General features: G+C 46.9%; 1 protein-coding gene across 3 annotated transcripts in view; it reads left to right on the forward strand.

Moving 5' to 3' along the window:
• The window catches only part of SCMH1 (Scm polycomb group protein homolog 1), a 369,044-nt gene that overhangs the window by 221,792 nt on the left and 125,716 nt on the right, over positions 1-21,536 (forward strand). For all 3 annotated transcript variants that reach the window (XR_014978950.1, XM_085645667.1, XM_085645668.1), the window contains exon 9: positions 19,750-19,985. Coding sequence is in view for 2 of the 3 variants with exons in the window: in XM_085645667.1 (XP_085501793.1) it covers positions 19,750-19,985 (236 nt within the window). In the remaining variant the exon portion in view is untranslated. The remainder of the gene's footprint in view (positions 1-19,749; positions 19,986-21,536) is intronic.

Raw genomic sequence — 21,536 nt, forward strand, 5'->3', positions numbered from 1 at the left:
AGGGAGCACTTGCACTGTGGCACTGGATGGCAGTGGCACAGTGCCCTGAGCAGCTAACACCAGCACAAAAATACATTGAGGCACAGACAAAAATGGAAGGGTGACCCACGCCAATGGTGCCAGGTCTAACAGGCAGCAAGAAATATTAGGGCTGGGAGTTTTTTGAGCCGGAAGTGTCGGAATGGCCTCCTGAATTTCTTTGGCAGTCAGTGGTTCATCCAGCTCCCTTCTGTCTGTGTCAGAGTGTTGGGGGACAATCAGATCTTCTGCAATCGCGTTATCTCGCTCTCCACGGGTAATCAGTATTCCTTATAGAGGTGTAAGTAGTAGGCTTCAAATTCCTGCGCTATGAGTTGGGAGAACGTGACTGATAAGCCTTCTCTGTGATCAAGCTTTGGACCCGCCAGGCTTCTTGTACCCTGTTCGCTAGCCAGTGTAAGAGTTTACCAGCCTTATCCCCTAGTTCATAAATGTCACATTTTGTTCAAAAGTGTGCTAAAGCTGCTGTGTCAAGCAATTTTTGTCTGAGGGCCTGTCTCTTCTTTAAGAGATGTTGTGTGTGCTCGTTTCGGGGATTCTGTGAGAGTACTTTCTGCTCCATGTATTTTGTGTTCCATGTCCTTGACGTCCCTGTTTTGGCAAGGTTTGGCTGTGGTTTGATAGGATATTATCTGACCCCTAAGGGTCACCTTTATGGCTTCCCAAATTACCATGGGGGAGTCTTTGCTGAGGGTGAAGTAGTCAGAGATTTGTTGTCGGAGGAAGATATCAAATATTGGGTTTAGGAGCCACCAGGCACTTAGACACCACTGTCCCGATTGTCTGTGTCTAGGCATTTTGAGAGTGAGGAATACAGGGGAGTGGTCAGTCAATACCTGTGGCAGGATACAGGATTCCACTTTGGCGGATGTATCAACGATAATCTATTTGAGGTGTGGAGCCATGTGGATGTGAATAAAATGTGTATTCTTGTGCGCGTGGGTGAAGCAAGCGCCAGGTGTCGGCCAAGGACGTGGCCCAAGCCGCCAGGTCTTTTGTTCTTCATGACGAGGGGTTGCTAGTGTCTAGCTGGGGGTGCAAGACTGAGTTGAAGTCTGCACCAATTAATGTCTGGCCCATGGGGGACTGCAACATCACCGCTGTGAGTGCTTAAAGTGTAGTCTTCACCAACCAGTGAGGGTGAGGCATACACAGATACTATCGTCCAGTACATGCCCTCCATGTCTCCACTGATAGCTTCAAAGTGGCTCAGGGCATTACAGTGAGTTGTGGAAACTCACAGCGGGAGGCACTTGTGTTGGAGGATGGCCACCCCATGGTACATTTAGGATGTAGCCGGCATTGTATGTTCTGGTGAAACCACTGCACTGTAGGAAGTGACAGTAGTTGCCTAGCAGGTGTGTTTCTTGTAGTAACGCTACAATACAGAATGGCCCTTTAGGTACTGAAATACTGCCTCCCTTTTAATCTTATTATCAGGGCCATTTACATTGCAAATTAATGAAGTGACCAGCTCAGGGGCTCCATCTTCAGGGTTGAAAGAAGGTGCAGGAAAGGTAGGTGTGATGGAGTCGTGCAGTATGTGGAGTATACAAGAACCAACGCTAACTAAACAGAAATAACATTTCAAATGTTTGTGTCCTAAGCTCCCTGCAATAGAAACGTACTCTCTCTCCACACTTCCACCCCACATGCATCTGTCACCCTTCCTCAATCATAGATTAGGTGGGGGTTCATTAACCTCGGTCCAACCCTGGCCAGTCCGGACTGATAATACATAAAGGATATAGTGGTGTTGACAATGACGAGTAAAGATAGAGTTGCCGGTGAGGTCATTTTACAGTGTGAGAGGCCCTCTGTACCATGGATCCGAATGGTGATAGGGGTGACTCAGATCACAGTAAGTCTAGGGGAAGCGCCGGGGCCCGAGCCGCATGTTCCCCCTTGGAGTCGGATAGTAATCTGGAGCAGGAGCCCAGGCGCCTCCGTCTTGTTGAACTCGGGCATCCCCTTTGAGTGTTTGGTTTTAACTGTGCTTCCCTGAGGAGCGTTGGCCCCTCACGGTGGTTGTGAGTTACTCAACAGGGTATGCTGCTCTGTTGTTCATGTCCAGGCTGCCTGGGGGTCTTGAAGAAGATAGATCTGGTGTTGTGGATCACTTTAAACTTTGCCGGGGAGAGAATCATTTATTGGAGGCCATGGGCACTGAGGTGACCTTCTTGTAGGATTTCTTTTGTTGTTGATCCAAATAGGTGTAGTACGGGAAGACCATTATACAACCTGATTGGAATCAGAGGTCACCTAATCTGCGCACCTCCCTGACAATCACGTCTCTGTCTCAGTAGTTCAAGAACTTGGCAATCACCAGATGAGGAGGTGCCCCATAAAAGGTTTTTGTGCTACTCTCTACTACAGAGCAATTTGAGACTGTTGATGCAGGCACCCAAGTAGCAATCCAGTTCTCCAGAAAGCACTCGGGAGCTTGACCCCCGGTCTCTCCAGAAACCCGACGAAGTGAAGATTACATCTGCGGGCTCTGCCCCCGGCGTCCTCTACCCGGGCCTCCAGAAGTTTGGATGTGTACGAGAGTATCAAGACCGTTGTTTGAAGTTCCTTTACTGAGCCCTCCAGTTCAGATATGCAGTCCTCAGTGTCGTTCACTGTGTCTGCCATTCCTCTCAAATCTTGTCACAGGAAGGTGACCGCAACACCTGCTTCACCAATTTTTCACTCTATCGCTGGACGGGAGACTTTAATAGCCTGCAAAAAGGCATCTGTGTTTGTGGGGCACTCAGGTGTTGCAGAGTGGCAAACTGGTTTGTGAGCCACTTGGGGTCCTGTTGCTGGCGCCATGTATTTGTCTATCTTGGCCTGGGTCTGGGTTGGTGGTCTGTCTCGGCCCATGTTGATAACGGACTCCCCATCCCTCCATGGGGGGTGAAGGTCCAAAGTTATGGCATGCCCCTTTGCAATGTTGAAAGGGAGCCTTGATGAGCATTGAAGTCCATGTAGGGGAGTACCCAAAGCCTGGCCCGCCTGCCCAGGGACAGCACAAACAGCCATCGCCTCTAGAGGTAGCTGTAGGTGCAAGTGGCAGCGGGCCCCCAGGATCTCTCCCCCAACCGCTGAAAAGACCTCGTCCCTTTGTCTTTATTGGCTCAACGGTGTGGGGTCCAACTGTGCAGAGGTCGTTAGGCACAGGCCTGTTTCCCTGTGGGACAGCAGGAGCAGCCAACGCTCAAGGAGGTGAGGGGAAGCCCCTGTGGTCCCTTCTCCAGGGCAGTGGGGAAAGTGTCTATCTTCAAGAGAGGAAGGACGGGTGGTAAGACCCAGACAGAACCATGGAGTCGTGCAACTCCAGGGTGGGGGCATGCACTCCTCATTCATGTCCCCCTGCAGCCCACCGGCTCCAGCAAGGAATGGGCCACTCGGTGCCTCGGCGGCAGGGATTAGCACCGCCAATGGCCCGTAGCCATGCCCCAGATCCCCAGTACAGAGCTACTCGACCAGGGCCATCCGCACTGGGAGCAGCCATGGACCCCCCTCAGGACAGGATTTCTCACGAGACCCCCTTACCCATATCAGCAAGAAGGCAGGCCTCACCCTCACGGGCGAGCGGGGTGCCACTCTTTGACAGCGAACTGCACCGTGCTGCAGCCCCCAGACTCGAAGGGTCCTTCGCGTTGTTGGCTGGGACGGCAGAACTTGTCCTCAACAGGATGTGGCTCAATCCAGATCGGCGGCATGAGAGCCCAAAAAAGCACTTCCGCAATCTTGGTTGGCCTGGCCAACCTCACCCCGTGGTGTCATTGTAGTTTACAGTGTGAGAAACACTGAACATTGGGCAAAAAGAATACATATATACAAGACAAATAAATACATATATTACATAAAATATTACTTCACTGCAAATATAGGTAGAAGTCTAGCCTTTTGCACTGTAATAGGGAGCATGGGCTTTCATCATCGATGTTTAGCGGACAGTTCTGGCGTTAAGCATTTTCTACATTTCAGAACACTGGATTTCGTTTCATTTGATGTAATCTGTTAATGTAGCTCTTTCACCCTAGTGTTTCTCAGTGCAAAACATTGTCAAATACATGGCAGCATAGACCATTACTCACACAACATTAGGTGGTCACATTAAGGGGTCAGAATTAATGAAGTTGAGGAGATATGGTTTAAGTTGGTCTCTGGAAGATATGAGATTTTGTGAGGAACCAGTAGAGCAGAGCAAATGACAGAACACTGGTGTGTCTAGGTAGGTACAGTGTGGGGCATATAGGGTGTATCAAAAATAAGAAGCATTTGCAAGCACAATAGACATGGGCCCTTTCATCAGCAACACGCTGATGTTTTAAGTTGTATTCCAAATTCCAGTAGGCATGTCCTTCTATCACTTATCTGGTGGATATTTTCTACATTTGCTCTTGTCAAACCGTCCTCTTGTAAATATATAAAACCTTACAGATTCTTAAAGATGTGGTCCACGGCATATTGAAAAAGCATATAAGTTGGTGAGAGACCAAATACCATTCATTTAATCTGTGTCTTTTCTCTGGGGTAATAAATAATACATTTTAATATAGAATGGCACTCAGAGGATTAATGAAGGTAGCATTTCGAATTACATTACCCAGTGTTACATATGTGTACGAATACAGTTTCACAGATCAACACACCTTCTAATGCCCCATTTACATGGTTTATTTTTCCTAACACAATGACCGAGTCATTGCAATGCCTCAGTGGGCTCTCCCACTTAGTTGCAGAGCCTTTCAGGGTGCAAAAGAAGTTTTTGACTAAGGCTCCTAGCAAGATTTCTAAAGTAAACTGTACGTTTTGCATTATCTTTTAAAATAATCTTTAGTTCGCATCTTTTAAACCCTATCGATTATGTAAAAATGGAAATTTGAACTCTGTCTCCCACTGCCGCCCTTATTGCAAGCTGATGTTTTCAACAAAGGATAGTCGTGCCTTTTTTGGGTCAGGTCTTCGAGACTGCTTTAGCTTTCTTGCCAGACTATTGTTTTTTTTTTTTTTAAATAACATAGTGTACAATGCCTTCTATCTGAGTGGCTGCACAAAGCATGTTAACGTTGTTTACATCCACCTAATCATAGTTCTGTCCTGTGTAGTGACGTGGTTCAGAGAGGACTTATTTGTTTTCAAATAATACCTTTACCAGTCATTAATTTTACCTGCAATTCGGGTTTCCATTTAAATGGCAAATTATTTTTTGACAGATTTTTTAAAGTTGTTGTAAAATAGCTTTGTCAGTGAATTGTTTTTAGTTTGATTTTTTTTATTGCAAGCATATAGAAGCTAGCATTAGGAGGTAAAATGTTTTCTTTTTGTTTTTGTTGTACCTGCTTTCAATAAAAAAATACAAATTAAGTTGCATTGCACTAATTTGTCAAGGTCAGCCCTCTTGCTTTGCTAATGCCTTCTCTAGGATGCAATCTTTAGTTTGGGTTACAAGTTGTCATATCGACCACCAAACAAGCATTGGCATAGCCAATAGGTCTCGCCTTTGCGCTAGTCACAGTCTTGTAACCAAACCTTTGAGCCCCGGCATTTCTTATTTTACAAATTAAGCACTACTCGAACCAATACGTTGCTATCACTCATTTACAGAACAGAGGCCAAAGATTGAATGACAATGTAACATAAATCCCTTCATGCCCTCCTGAACAGAGATGATTCATATTGTTTTAATTACTATAGAACACAACAACTTCCAGAATAGCTCAGCGAAATGAACACTTGCTGGTGAAATATGGCGTGCCACCAAGGCCGCTTCATCTTCCTGAGGCCTGCACATGTTTATAGTGCCGTTACTTGGGTAACAATAAGATCTATTGTATACCATGCCTAGAAAAGACGGAAATGCAGTGTAATCACTATAGAAAAAGTATATAGTTGGCAAATTTCCACCCAGTGGCGTAACACAAATTGATGGGGCCCACTTGCGGCTCTGAGACTCACAGCCATTCGTAGGTTTCCAATAAAAGTGGCGCCCTCTGAAGGGTGGCCAGCTTTCCAGAGGCAGAAGGCCACGTGCTCGCCCTTTTCCAACATTTAACATACGCCCGACGCTAGCCAGCCATACTTATTATTACACCACACAAATCTTATACGGTCACTTATCGGTTGGTGTATGTGGTACAGTTCTCCCGCGCAAATTCTAAAACGTGTGCGTACTTGAAGCTTCCTGTGCCTGCCTGCAATCAGGAACACACGAGTGATGCATGGCTTTTCTTGCCAGGGTTTTGCTACTAGTATGCCAAGCGCATAAGGAGCCTAAATTCCAAATAAATTGTCTTTGCTCCATGCAGCCAACAGTGTGGCATGTCACATGCGTGATGCACATATTGTCTTTGCAAATACATCTATCTGCTCCCTCATTTGCTTTACTACTCTAAGTGCTAACGTGTTTCTCAGCCAGACTCAAATTTGGAAAGCGAGCTCTAAAAGGTGCGCGATTTGCAGAAAGGATGCACGCAGAGAAGTGAGGGGGCTCTGGGGTGTTATGCGGTCTGGGGTGCCTCCCAATCGCCCGGCCGCCTGCTCAGTGCGGGGAATGAGTAACTGAGTTCTGCCTGGAGCTGACAGGGGCCATGGTTCTCTCGCCATCGGAAATCAGTCAGTCAGAGCCTCGATGTTGTGTTCACGCTTCGTCCACGATACTAAAATGCACTTTAATTCCCTGGCAGCTGACGCGGAGCCCGCAGAAAGCCTCGTTCAAAGCACGTGTCATCGACTGGAGGCGTTTATCGGGAGATTGACCAGCAAAGTGGGAGAAATCGCTCTCAGGAGAGCCGAGACGGGTAGCAGGGAGGGCTCTGCTAAATGTAAATCCCCAGTGCCACAGCATCCGCGCCTTCTCACCCCTGTTTTAGCTGTCATACCATTCTTTACTACAGCAGGGGCGTGGCTACTCTTGGTGCAGCAGGTGCAGTTGCACCGGAGTCCCACTGAATCCTGATAACTGATGCATTTCACCACCCCAACCACCGTCAAAGGGCCCGTTATAACCAGAGACGCCACCACCGAGTATGTCACGCGATTAATTCTAATCACTTTACATGATGTGATGGAGCTATATAGTTACCACTCACGCGTTTTAGCTTTTCTCCTGTACATCACATCAGATGACGTCATATTGTATACTATGGCATGGCATTAACTAACATGCACACATCCCTCCATTTGTTTCTTTTCTTATGGCACTCCGAGCCCAAACTTGTGTTTGTTTTTTCCAGATTTTGCTCCCTCAAGTCAATGCCGGATACTACATTACAATCACGTTTGCACGTCATGGACAGCTAATTATCTGAACAATGGACACGCCTCTCATTCCTCACATTAAATGAATACTGCCTGCAGCATCATCCCCTGACACTTACCTTTTGTTGTAAGGAGAGCAGAGGGACTTGGCCGAGGAAGTTCACGGTGTAAACTGGAACAGGAGACACTGCTGTCGTGGCTTCCTCCGAGGCACATTATTTGTTATTGTAACCCGTTCCAATCAATGCGAACACAGCTCCAGTTTCTCCAGTGGTGAGACAAAACCAAGTTTTGCCGCATTACACTCCAACAAAGCACGGCCCTCCTGGCCAGACACAGCCTGGACTGAGGCGTAACCGAGAGTGGCGCACTGAAAGTAAAAAAAAAACAAAAATACGAGTGATGCCCGCGCGCGCTACACCGAGACATGTGTTTTGAATTATCACGCACGCATCTGTGCACGATAATTCAAAACACATGCCGCCCGTGCGGGTAACCGCAACCAATAGGCCTTTGGCCAATTGCGTGCTGTATTTGTTAAAAAGACGCACGCAAAGGCCAATAGCCTGGCACAAAACAAAAAGCACGTGTGCGAGTGTGGGCGACATTTCAAAAAGTCCATGCATAAAGTCTTCGCCAGAACAGCGCATGCGATGTTACAGGCTCGACCTAAAAACAACTCAATTGTTTACCATTTTTACCTAAATTAGGCGCTAGTCTTCTGAGTAAAATTAAGTTTCATTTTAACATTTTAGGGGCATAACAACCCCTTTTTCGCACCACATTAAATGGTGCGATGGTTCCAGACTCAATTTTTCGTAGCATTATGAGTCCTTTTTAGGTCGAGCCTAGCGGCAGCGCGCATACACTGCTCGCTCTGCGAGGCATGCAGTAGTTGAGTATGCTGTGTAAGCCTCGCCCACTCTCCGCCCATACTTTTCATTGGCTTGTGTAATTGTCCTTGGTAAATGCTGGCTTCCGATTCATTATGAGGCTTTTTAGTCCCTCCTTGTTACCGCCCTGTCGCCATTTGGTACCGCCCATAAGGACTCGATCTTTTACTGTGTCCTAACTCGGGAGCTTTCATTAGCAGTTCCAAGAACTATTTACTTCATTAAGGGACACAGCACGCATGGGGTGCCAGCTTCTGAAATGGCGGCCACTTCCTAACCTAATTTGCATTTCGTTTTCTTTTTTTCTTTTTTTATTTCAAACTTTAATCTGCTTCAGGGACACCACGCTCATTTTGTATTTTTTATTTCATTAATTAAATACCGAGCGCGGCACCCGCTTCAGGGAGACATCGCTCGCTTTATTTTATTATTTTTTATTAAAATGTAATACCGAGCGTGGCACCCGCTTGAGGGACACTGCGCTCGGCAGCAGCACAGTGAGTGAAGACAGGGGGACTCACAAGCGCGGGGGGGGGGGGTTGCGGATGTTATGACCGGGCACTGGGGGCGCGGGTATAGTTTTCATAGGGCCAAGAGATTGCAGCGCCCGTCAAGCAAATCATTTGATTTCCTTTGTGTCTTGGGCAAAAAATGTTTGACTAGGCTTGGTCCGTTGTAACCCTCTAAGGCAAGGTTTGTGTGATTAAAAATACTTTTACCAACAGTTCATTCCGGGTGATGTAGCATTTTCTCGCCAGTGAACTTTTACAAGGAGTTCACCCCAAGTGGAACGAAATCCAGTCCGTTACCTCAAGTCGCAACCGGCACAGAATCCAGTCCACGTTTTCCTTTGCCCACGGTTGCTTTTAGAGAGTTTTCTAGGAAGTACCCACCTCCCTGCTTGTACGCAGAGGCAGCAGTCAGGGGCCTCTGCTTCTCTGACAGATGGCGCATTTCCTCAGCTCAGTCTGAAAGGGCAGATACCTGATCACCCCCCAAAAGCCCACCAGGAGTCCCTTGCATCAGCACCCGCTCCTCCCATAACCAACACAACACCTGAAGGCGATCAAGCAAGACTGGCAGCTTGAGTGGCAGCTGCAGGGAGGGGAGGGTGGCCACCGCCTAACTAGTTAACGACTGGAGGCAGAAGGGAGGAGGGGGTCCAGAGAGAAGGGACAGAAAAAAGCAGTAGGGAGAGAGATAGGACAGAAGAAAGAAGGAGAGAGAGCTGGAAAGGGAAGAAGCAAGGATGGAGGCAACTGAAGAAGGGCAAAAAAAGAGAGAAGCAATGCAGGAAAGGAGTAAGGAAGTTGGTTAAATATGCCCATTACTGTCAAGTGTCCCTTGTAACATGTGATGCTGTTTGATGGCACTTAGAAGTAGGCAGCATTGTATATTTTTTTTCCTCGTGAAATAAATGTAATTTTCTTAGTTGAATTATGCTGGCCGGACTTCTATGTGAAGATTGGAAGTGGGCTATGTACTTGCGCACAAAAGTAAAGTGAGACACCTGTTAAGTCTATTTTCCTGAGGATATCCAGTGTCACCAGTTGCTACTACAAACAAGCATTTACACAAGTTTGAGCTGTTGGCATTGTAAATGACAATGCCTTTTATTTATGTTGTAAAAACAAAAACAAAAATAAAAGGCATTGTCATTTGCAATGTCAATAGGTCAAACTCCCGTAAATGCGAGACCTATTGCATTGCAAATGCTTGTTTTAGGTCTCAGCTAGACCGTTCATGCACTGTCTCAAAGAGACATGTTTAATATACTTTGTGGGCTTCAGCCCGCACATAGGCTTCTCATTTGATGTCTCGAACATTGCTTTCAAATCTTTCTCCCCATTTGTCCATGCCTCACCAGCTGTTGAGCCCTCCCCAGGACTGTGGACCAATCGCACTATCTCTTCCATTGCTCCGATTTTAGGGTCTGTTCCGGGAACTACAGTTTTTTTTGTTAAAGAGCACTTAACACTGCATTTATCTTTTTACTCGCTGCGCAAGCTTCTCTGTAAACAGGCCTGTAAATCTTGTTCTTATCTCGTGACATTTGCTGTGCATTCAAAGACCAAGGTCAAATGCCACATGCTATTTTCTGCAGGCGCCTGTTTAGCTATGTTATACATGATTAGTGTACGTCAACACTCAGGTCCTTCATCAGTATGATATACTTGTAATTCTGCGTGGCCGTGATATATTTTCAAAACTTGAGGCTATACCACACTTCGATCACTTCAGTTTTGGGTGCGTTTTTACAAACAAAATCAAATGATGCAAAGCCTTTGTTTAAGCGCATGTTGTAAAAGTAATTCACATGTATTCATAATTAAATGTAATGTTGCACCAGCAAATCAAAGTTAATTACTTTCAACATACTGCGTTTATGTTTTTCTTTTGATTTGTGGGTACAGCATTAGTTTTAACCCCTTCTGTGCCCATGACGAGCTGGACTCGTCATGGAGCACAGTCGCGCTGTGCCCATGACGAGTCCAGCTCGTCATGAGGCATTCCCTGGGGAATCCCTCTGGTGCGGGCACCAGAGGGATTCCCTTTCACTAAAAATAGCTTCGGGAGCTGGGGAAGAGCTTCCCCAGCTCCCGAGGGCCCCCCCCCCCCCCCTGCTTTCAGTGTAATGACGATCGGCGCGCACGTCGCGCCAACGTTATTACACTGAAAGTGAAACGGAAATGAGCCAAGAGGCTCATTTCTGTTTCTCTTTCTACGTGCTCAGTGGTCTATCTCAGCCCCCTGAGCACGTAGAAAGACGGGAGAGGTATCGTTGGAAAGGGGAGAATCTCCCCTTTCCAATGGTACCCCTCCCCAGTGGATCCCTGCTTGGGGATCGCCACAGGAGGGCGAACCCCAAGCAGGGATCCACTCACTAGACACCAGGGAGGGGGGAGCGGCCCCTTGGGCAAGGGCCTTTGCTCCCCCCTGATTTTTTTGGCACGATGTAGTCTTTTTGCCCCCCCCCCCCCCCCCCCCCCCGGGAGGCAAAAAGCCCACTAGACACCAGGGAATTTTGAAAAAAATAAACTTAGTGGTGGGGGCTGCCCAAAACGGGTAGGCCCATTCCCCCACCCCACCCCCAAATACCAGTCTTTCTGCCCCCCCCGGGGGGCAGATGGGGCATTGGCCCCTAATCTGCCCCTTCGGTGTGGCAGAAAGCCCACTATACACCAGGGATTTCTTTTCATTTTTTATTTAGGGTGGGGTCTGCCCGAAACGGGCACGCCAATGCCCCCACCCACCCACCACCATTATAGCCTTTCTGCCCCCCCGGGGGGCAGATGGGGTATTGGCCCCCAATCTGCCCCCCCCGGGGGGGGGGCAAAAAGACCACTAGACACCAGGGAATTGTAAAAAAATAAAAATAGGGGTGGGGCTGCCCAAAACGGGCAGGCCCATGCCCCCACCCCACCCCCCAATTATCACAGTCTTTCTCCCCCCCCCCCCCCCCCCCCGGGGGCCGATGGGGCATTGACCCCTAATCTGCCCCTTCGGGGGGGCAGAAAGGCCGCTATACACCAGGGATTTGTTTTCAGTTGTTTTTTAGGGTGGGGGCTGCCCGAAACGGGCACGCCAATGCCCCCACCAACCCGCCACCATTACAGCCTTTCTGCCCCCCCGGGAGGCAGATGGGGCATTGGCCCCCAATCTACCCCCCCGGGGGGGCTAAAAGACCACTAGACACCAGGGAATTAAAAAGAAAAAAAATAGGGGTGGGGGCTGCCCAAAACGGGCAGGCCCATGCCCCCACCCCCCAATTATTACAGTCTTTCTGCCCCCCCGGGGGGCATATGGGGCATTGGCCCCTAATCTGCCCCTTCGGGGGGGGGGGGCAGAAAGCCCACTAAACACCAGGGACTTTTTTTGCGTAATTGTTTTTAGGGTGTGGGCTGCCCGAAACGGGCACGCCAATGCCCCCACCCTCCCCCCCCCCCACAAAAATGACAGTCTTTCTGCCCCCCAGGAGGCAGATGGGAGCTGTAGCTCCCAATCTGGGCCCCCCTGGGGGCGCAGAATGCCCACTAGAAACCATGGATTTTTCTGTTATATTAGTGTAGGGGTAGGGGCTCCCCAAAATGGGCATGACAATACACCACCCCACCCCCAGAGAAATTCCAGTCTTTCTGCCCCTCCCGGGAGGGCAGATGGTGGCAGTGGCCCCTGATCTGCCCCCTGGGGGGCAGAAAGCCCACTAGGCGCCAGCGAGTACGCAGGCTTTTTTTATGCGTGGGGGTGGGGGCTGCCCAAAATGGTCATACCAATGCCCCCACCCCCACAAAACATAGCCACAGTCTTTCTGCCCCTTTAGGGGCATATCAGGATGAAACCCCCTTCCCCGATGGGGTGACTTCACTGGCTCTCACCAGTTTCTGTTACCCAGAATCCCTTGCAAACCTAAAAATGTGTCCAAAATAACACATTTTCCTCACATTTCTGTGGTGGAAAGTCCTGGAATCTGCGTGGGTCCACAAAATTCCACCCACCCTGCGTTCCCCATAGTCTTCAGAGAAAAATGGTACCTCACTTGCGTGGGTAGGACTAGTGCCCGCGTCAGGCAAGGGCCCAAAACCTATTGAGGAGACATCAAAATTACCTATCACAAAACAACCTGGTTTTGCAAAGGGGGTCCTATGAGTTTTTGGCCCCGGGCTTGGCGGCCACCTAGGGGAACCTACCAAACCCACACATTTCTGAAAACTAGACACCCGGGGGATTCCAGGGAGGTATGGCTTGCGTCGATCCCCCAAGTTTCCTTACCCAGATGCCCTGCAAACCTCAAATTTAGCTGAAAAAATCACCTTTTTCACACATTTTTGTGGGAAAGTTATGGCATCATCGGGCTGACACAAATTTCCTACCACCCAGCGTTCCCCCGGGTCTCCCGATAAAAACGGTGCCTCACTTGTGTGGGAGGCCCAAGTACCCGCGACAGGCAAGGGCCCAAAACGTATGGAGGCGACATGAAAATTGCCTACCTCAAAACGACCTGGTTTTGCAAGGGGGGACACCTGGGTTTTTGGCCCGGTGCTCGGCGGCCACCTAGGGGAACCTACCAAACCCACACATTTCTGAAAACTAGACACCCGGGGGATTCCAGGGAGGTATAGCTTGCGTGGATCCCCTAACGTTTCCTTACCCAGAATGCCCTGCAAACCTCAAATTTAGCTGAAAAAATCACCTTTTTCACACATTTTTGTGTGGGAAAGTTGTGGCATCACCGGGCTGACACAAATTTCCTACCACCCAGCGTTCCCCCGGGTCTCCTGATAAAAACGGTGCCTCACTCGTGTGGGAGGCCCAAGTTCCCGCGACAGGCAAGGGCCCAAAACGTATTGAGGCGACATGAAAATTGCCTACCTCAAAACGACCTGGTTTTGCAAGGGGGGTCACCTGGGTTTTTGGCCCGGTCTAGTTTTCAGATATGTGTGGGTTTGGTAGGTTTCCCTAGGTGCCGGCAGAGCTAGGGTTAAAAAACTACAGCTAGCCACCTAGGGGAACCTACCAAACCCACACATTTCTGAAAACTAGACACCCGGGGGATTCCAGGGAGGTATGGCTTGCGTGGATCCCCCAACGTTTCCTTACCCAGAATGCCCTGCAAACCTCAAATTTAGCTGAAAAAATCACCTTTTTCACACATTTTTGTGTGGGAAAGTTGTGGCATCACTGGGCTGACACAAATTTCCTACCACGCAGCGTTCCCCCGGGTCTCCCGATAAAAACGGTGCCTCACTCGTGTGGGAGGCCCAAGTATCCGCGACAGTCAAGGGCCCAAAACATATTGAGGCGACATGAAAATTGCCTGCCTCAAAACGACCTGGTTTTGCAAGGGGGGTCACCTGGGTTTTTGGCCCGGTGCTCGGCGGCCACCTAGGGGAACCTACCAAACCCACACATTTCTGAAAACTAGACACCCGGGGGATTCCAGGGAGGTATGGCTTGCGTGGATCCCCTAACGTTTCCTTACCCAGAATGCCCTGCAAACCTCAAATTTAGCTGAAAAAATCACCTTTTTCACACATTTTTGTGTGGGAAAGTTGTGGCATCACCGGGCTGACACAAATTTCCTACCACCCAGCGTTCCCCCGGGTCTTCTGATAAAAACGGTGCCTCACTCGTGTGGGCGGCCCAAGTACCCGCGACAGGCAAGGGCCCAAAACGTATTGAGGCGACATGAAAATTGCCTACCTCAAAACGACCTGGTTTTGCAAGGGGGGTCACCTGGGTTTTTGGCCCGATCTAGTTTTCAGATATGTGTGGGTTTGGTAGGTTTCCCTAGGTGCCGGCAGAGCTAGGGTTAAAAAACTACAGCTAGGCACTTTGCCAAAAAAGGTTCATTTTTCACTGCGAAATTGAGGTGTCTCCACGATGCGTTTTGCGCCGTTTCCTGTTGCGGGCACTAGGCCGACCCACACAAGTGAGGTACCATTTTTATCGGAAGACTTTGGGGAACATGGGGTGGGTGGAAATTTGTGGATCCACGCAGATTCCAGAACTTTCCACCACAGAAATGTGGGGAAAATGGTTTTTTTTGGGCAATTTTTTAGGTTTGGAAGGGATTCCGGGTAGCAGAACCTGGTGGGAGGCAGTCAAGTCACTCCATCCTGGATTCCCCTGGGTGTCTAGCTTTAAAAAAATGTATAGGTTTGCTAGGTTTCCCTAGGTGCCGGCAGAGCTATGGTTCAAAAACTACAGCTAGGCACTTTGCCAAAAAAGGGTCATTTTTAACAGCGAAATTGAGGTGTGTCCACGTTGCGTTTTGCGCCGTTTCCTGTCGCGGGCACTAGGCCGACCCACACAATTAAGGTACCATTTTTCTCAGAAGACTTTGGGGAACGTGGGGTGGGTGGAAATTTGTGGATCCACGCAGATTCCAGAACTTTCCACCAGAGAAATGTGGAGAAAATGTGGTTTTTTGGCAATTTTATAGGTTTACAAGGGATTCTGGGTAACAGAACCTGGTGGGAGGCAGTCAAGTCACCCCATCCTGGATTCCCCTGGGTGTCTAGTTTTAAAAAATGTATAGGTTTGCCAGGTTTCTCTAGGTGACGGCAGAGCTATGGTTCAAAAACTACAGCTAGGCACTTTGCCAAAAAAGGGTCATTTTTCACAGCGAAATTGAGGTGTGTCCACGTTGCGTTTTGCGCCAGTTCCTGTCGCGGGCACTAGGCCGACCCACATAAGTGAGGTACAATTTTTCTCGGAAGACTTTGGGGAACGCGGGGTTGGTGGAAATTTGTGGATCCACGCAGATTCCGGAACTTTCCACCAGAGAAATGTGGAGAAAATGTGTTTTTTGGGTCAATTATTTAGGTTTACAAGGGATTCTGGGTAACAGAACCTGGTGGGAGGCAGTCAAGTCACCCCATCCTGGATTCCCCTAGGTGTCTAGTTTTCAGAAATGTATAGGTTTGCTAGTTTTCCCTAGGTGACGGCAGAGCTCTGGTTAAAAAAATACAGCTATCCCAGTGGACGCGGCTTTGGGGCGACATCCCCAGAACCTTTCGTAGCATACCCCAACAGGAATCAGCCTACAAGGTAATGACCCAATGGTACTATACACCCGTCCGACTTCAAAAGATGTTTCCCAAGGTGTCTCCTCTCTGTTGGCGCTGTACTCAAGCACTAGGAGACTTCATACATGTTTGGTTGGCGTGTCCCCTCCTGACTACCTATTGGAAAGAGGTCCTCAGCCACATTAAAAGGGTGCTGGGATATCCCTTGCCGGAGGACCCGCTCACGATCATTTTGGGTCTCAGGCCAGCGACCACGCGAGCTATGACGGGCCGGGACTTGCACCTAAGCCTCCACATGCTGGGTGCAGCGAAGCAGACAGTAGCATTGTATTGGAAGAAGGCAGAGACACCTTCCATAAATCTGTGTTTCACACGCTTGTGGCATGTGGTGGCAATGGAGCTGCTCACGGCACGCCTTCAATTCAGAGATACTAAGTTCCGGAAATTATGGAAACCCCTGGTGGACCACCTGGGGAGGATGGAGCTTGCTAGGTTACAACCGCCACGGCTCCGGGCCTTAAAGTTGTTTGACGATGTGATATGCCCTACTGATCCGGGGGGACTCTGGAGGTCAACAGGGCAGCCGCTTTCACAGTTGGAGGGCCGCTAAATTCAATTGAGCACACCAAGACCGTTGCCTCTTGATACACCTTGTACACCGCCACCACAGAAATATGGGTTCCCTTGGGGTGGTACCTCTGGATTAGGAAAGGGAGGCTAGATATTGGTAGCAGAGTCCTACTTACCTCGCCCTCCCGCCATGTCCGTTCCCTTCCCCCTTCCCAATCTTCCTCTCCTCTCCTTCCGCCTCAATCCCCTACCTAATAGCTGGTTTTCCTTTTTATTACACCTTGACTTGGGAAATATAGCGGATGGATACTGCAACTCTGCTGTAGCAACACTGAACTGTTGAGTACTGCCTGCTGGTTGTTGTGTCTCATAATGCACTGTAAGGTATGCATAACGCCTAGTGAATGAGCCTAGAACAAAAATTTTAGATCTTATACAAACTTTAAAAGACCTACACTTGGTCGCTTTTGGAAGAGAAACGGCGGATGAGTCCTTTATGCATAGTCCGTTTGGGCTAACGTTTATAGCTAGGATGCAATCTCAGATGCGATTGTAATGTATGATGCCTAAGCTTGTATAAGCATGTTTGCAACTACGTCACGGGGGGCATTTGCCTAGATCTGTAGATACCACGATGGCTCTGTCTGGTGAGTTATGTTGTGCCTTGGCTGACTCGGCAATACTGCACATCCCTCGGCGGGTGCTCGCAGTATAGAATATGCAGGGCGCAGTGCCTGGCGGGCGGGGGGACAACTACGCAATTGGCACTTACAGCTGGGCCAGTGACGTGGGTGCAGAAGGTCTTTATTGTCCTAAAGTAACTGTCTTATGCTGCTATGAATTTTGCTGCCGGCCAATGTGGTTGTAGGCCAACAGCTTTGTAGTGTTGCCTTTTCAAATAATAAAAAGTTGGTTGTAAAAAAAAAAAACTACAGCTAGGCACTTTGCCAAAAAAGGGTCATTTTTCACAGCGAAATTGAGGTGTGTCCACGTTGCGTTTTGCGCCGTTTCCTGTCGCAGGCACTTGGCCGACCCACACAAGTGAGGTACCATATTTCTCTGAAGACTTTGGGGAACGCGGGGTGGCTGGAAATTTGTGGATCCACGCAGATTCCAGAACTTTCCACCAGAGAAATGTGGGGAAAATGTGTGTTTTTTTGCCAATTTTTTAGGCTTGCAAGGGATTCTGGGTAACAGAACCTGGTGGGAGGCAGTCAAGTCACCCGATCCTGGATTCCCCTGGGTGTCTAGTTTAAAAAAATGTATAGGTTTGCTAGGTTTCCCTAGGTGCCGGCAGAGCTAGGGTTAAAAAAGTACAGCTAGGCACTTTGCTAAAAAAGGGTAATTTTGCATTGTGAAAATGTGGTGTGTTCACGTTGGGTTTTGAGCCATTTCCTGTCGTGGGCATTATGCCTACCCCACAAGTGAGGTACCATTTTTATCGGGAGACTTAGCGTAATTCATATTTGTAAAGAAACTGTTATTACCTATTGACTTTCGAAGCATTTCTGCCTTCCAAATGAAAGACATTGTGTAAAAAAGAAGTCATTCTAAAAAATTCTCATGCTAGTATGAGTATCCCAATTTCGGAAATGTGCAAATATCTACTGTTTCTAAACTCTATATTTTGTTCCCATTTCAGAAATACATAGGTGTCTTTCATACTGATTTTTCCATGTACACATTTTTACAGAATAATTACTATATACCCGGTACATAATAAAAAACCATTGCAAGTTGCTGCTCAGTTTTTGGCTCTGGGTTCGTCGGGTTCTTGGTGAACCTACAAGTCCTATATATCCCCACAACCAGTAATGTCCAGCGGATGTAACGGTATATTGCTTTCAAAGAGCTGTCAAAATTAGAAGAAGTTACAGGTGAAAACGTTGACACAAAAGGTGCTTTTCTTCAATAAATTTTCAATTTATCCTATATTTAACTGTTAGTTTCTATAAAGAAACCTTGATGGATCTACACAAATTACCCCTTGCTGAATTCAGAATTTTGTCTACTTCTCTAAAATGTATAGCTTTCCAGGATCCATTATTGCTTTTGTATCAATTTCTACTATTAACTGGAAGGAGGTTGAAAGCACAAAAAATAGCAAAAATAGGCTATGTCCCAGAAAAATGCAAAAACTGTGTAAAAATGTTGGGTTTCTGACAATAGTCTGGTATCCCCTGAAAGCTGGGAAAATGGTGATTTCAGCCCCACAAACCCTTTTTTGATACCATTTGCAGGGAAAAACCCAGATGCTTTCATTTGCAGCCCGTTTTTCCCATTTTCCCCCCAAAAAACTACATTTTGCTGTATTTTGGCTCATTTCTGTGACCCCTCCAGGGGAATCCACAAACCCTGAGTACCTTCAGAATCCCCATGATGTTGGAAGAAAAGGACGCAAATTTGGCGTGGATACCTTATGTGGTCAAAAAGTTACAGGGGCCTCAGCGCGCACTACCCCAAATAGCCAAAAAAGGGCGTGGCACAGGAGGGGGAAAAGGCCTGGCAGCGAAGGGGTTAATTCTGAGTGCATCTGATTTAATTGCAAAACATACGCTTAAACAAATGCTTTTAATCACATGATTTTCTTTGTAAATACGTACCTAAATAAACTCTTTACATTGCAGTGATAGAAGTGCAATCACAATTAAAATGTTTCACCAGCAAATCAGGTTACAAATAAACGTAGTTCAATATTACTTTTAATTCTGATTTACTTTCAAAATACTCGCTTAAAAAATACTTTACTTCGGTTTTACGTTTCAGGTTTCAGGCATGCACGGACATAAATACCTCAATGAAATACACAGAAGTGAGTTTATATTATAATGCCAATGCGCTTGATTTTCAACTGTCGCATCTATAAAATTAAAGCACAACAGTGAATACGTTATATTTACCAACATACATTTCCTTTATAAACCTTTTATTAATCTCTTTCACATGATGTAACAAGAAATATATAGTGGAAGCAAGCATACCCAGTCAGGACATATACATTGTTCCATGCATGCAGGGAGACCACAGTAACAAAAAACAATTGCTTACATTATTCCAACTAATGTAAATAACATTGTTATTACATGATGCCATTTGTAAGCGGAGAACTTCTGCAGAGATGTCTCTTCTCTATGTCGATGCTAGTCTGCTGCGCTGCTTTCAGTGCTCAGGCCCCTGTAGGGGCGAGTGCATATTACATGCTCCACTGGTGATGCTGCGAGGAGGGCAGGCCTTACCTGGCACCAAGTGCGCATGGCTGCGCTAATGTGCCATTAGGATTGACAGCACCTATAGCTCTCGGATTGCCAAGACTTATTGGCTTTGCCAAGGCTTGCTATGGAATAGCTGTTTACAAGGCTGAGTGAACTGTGTTTCTGACTAATTTGTAGTTGGAAATAGAACAGTATTAATACTGGGTCTTTGTAAATATGTTAATATTTTATTCTTCATCTTATTTTCCTTTACAGTTGTGGTTCCAAAAAGCCCCATCACTGCCTCTGATATCTGCTCTGAAAAGCTCAGCATGCAAAGTGGTGCAAGGACCATCAGAGTTCATCCACCGGTGCAACAAGTCTGTAAGATCGACAAGAGGCGTGGACGAACGCCCAAGAGTCTTCTCCATCATCTAGTCTCCTGTGGTTCTACGTCTATAGTGGAGCCTTTGAAACTGCCAAAAAAGAGGGGTCCAAAGCCTGGAAGTAAGGTAAATATACACATACGAATGGTTTGCTTTTCATATAGCATTCATGTGTGGTCTTGCCATTTTATAGTACTTGACCTCTGAAAAATGAAGAGCTTAGTTGTCCCTGTCTGAATTGAAACCTGTAACCAAAATATTCCACAAAAAGTCCAGAAGCACGCTGTTAACCTGCTCATGCTTTTTTAACAGCGCTTATCCTTTTTCTGCTTCATTTTGTTACTGTGTTAGGGTTGTGTAGGACTGGTTTCAGAAAGGCTAAGGATATAATAGAGTCTCATATAAATTTCTATTCATGCCACACAGATAATGTGGATTGTGGGAGTGCTGAGAATGTAAAGCAAAATTATTGGATATCACACTAAAAACAATATCTGCTGATAACTAAACACGCATAGGGTTAAATATTTTCTAAAAAGAAACAAAAATCATGAGTGAAGCTACATCATGTAATGCCTTTCTCCCAGAATTATTGTAACTCAGTCTTCGGGTACCTCAGTTGGAGGGGGACTAATGGGAATTCTGAAATTTGGGGATAACATTCAGGAGATGTATTTACCGTGCCAACATATTTGGACCTGGTATTTCACCTGATGACCTCAGGTGGAATCTCTGGTGAAATACCATGGAGCTCCTGTGCTCCCACTAAGCTCATCATTCTGATGGGCCTGTAGCGTGGGTTATAGATCCAACTGGAATTATCATCCCTTTCGTAATGAGGGCCTTAATGAATTATTCCATCAGCTATCACCAAACAACTGGCATATCTTCGAACAAAGGTTAAAGTGACATAGTTGGGTATGGTAATATCTTACTTTACATTAAAAAAAAAACCTAGACATTCACTGAACAAAACAAAGGTTAAAGTGACACTATAGTTAGGTGCAAATGTCAGTTAAAAATACAGTTTTAAATAAAACAAAAGCACTGAAATTCACCAGTTATAGTTAAATGAAGTCATTCTAACTTGTGCACTTGCCATGCACAGTGTTGTCATCAATGATGTAATTTCAAATATCATCAGTTATGTTATCAATGATGTCATTGAACAAATCATGAGTGATGCAACAAGTGAGGTCACAAGCAGTGCAAGGCAAGTGCGATATTTAGAGTCGCTTCAGTTAAATATAACTGGTGAATTTCAGTGTTTGTTTTGAATTTAAAATAGTATTTTTAATTGATGTTTTCACTTGACTTTTTTCCTGTGAATTCCCAGAAGGTCTTGCCGTGGGCACAAGTAGAGGTTTTTTGTTTCCTCTTCGAGCCTTTTTGTGTTCACTGGACAAACCGTTCTTATTTAAGTCACCTGGTGTGATGCAATTTAGTAAAGGTTGGACATATAAGCTCCCTCCCAAACTGTTTGTGTTGCCACAATGGGATCTCAATTCGGTTCTGCCGTTTCTCACGTGCACCCCCTTCAAGCCAAACCATAGGCGCTCACTGTCTATTCTGACACTCAGAACTGTTTTCCTCACTGTGATGACTTAAGCTTGTCGCTAAGTGAGCTCCAAGCTAGTGTTGAGGACCTCTTGACAAGTTGGAACTCCTTTTCACATT

This window comes from Triturus cristatus, chromosome 3_1 (genome assembly GCF_964204655.1).
Source record: "Triturus cristatus chromosome 3_1, aTriCri1.1, whole genome shotgun sequence".
Lineage (NCBI taxonomy): Eukaryota > Metazoa > Chordata > Amphibia > Caudata > Salamandridae > Triturus > Triturus cristatus.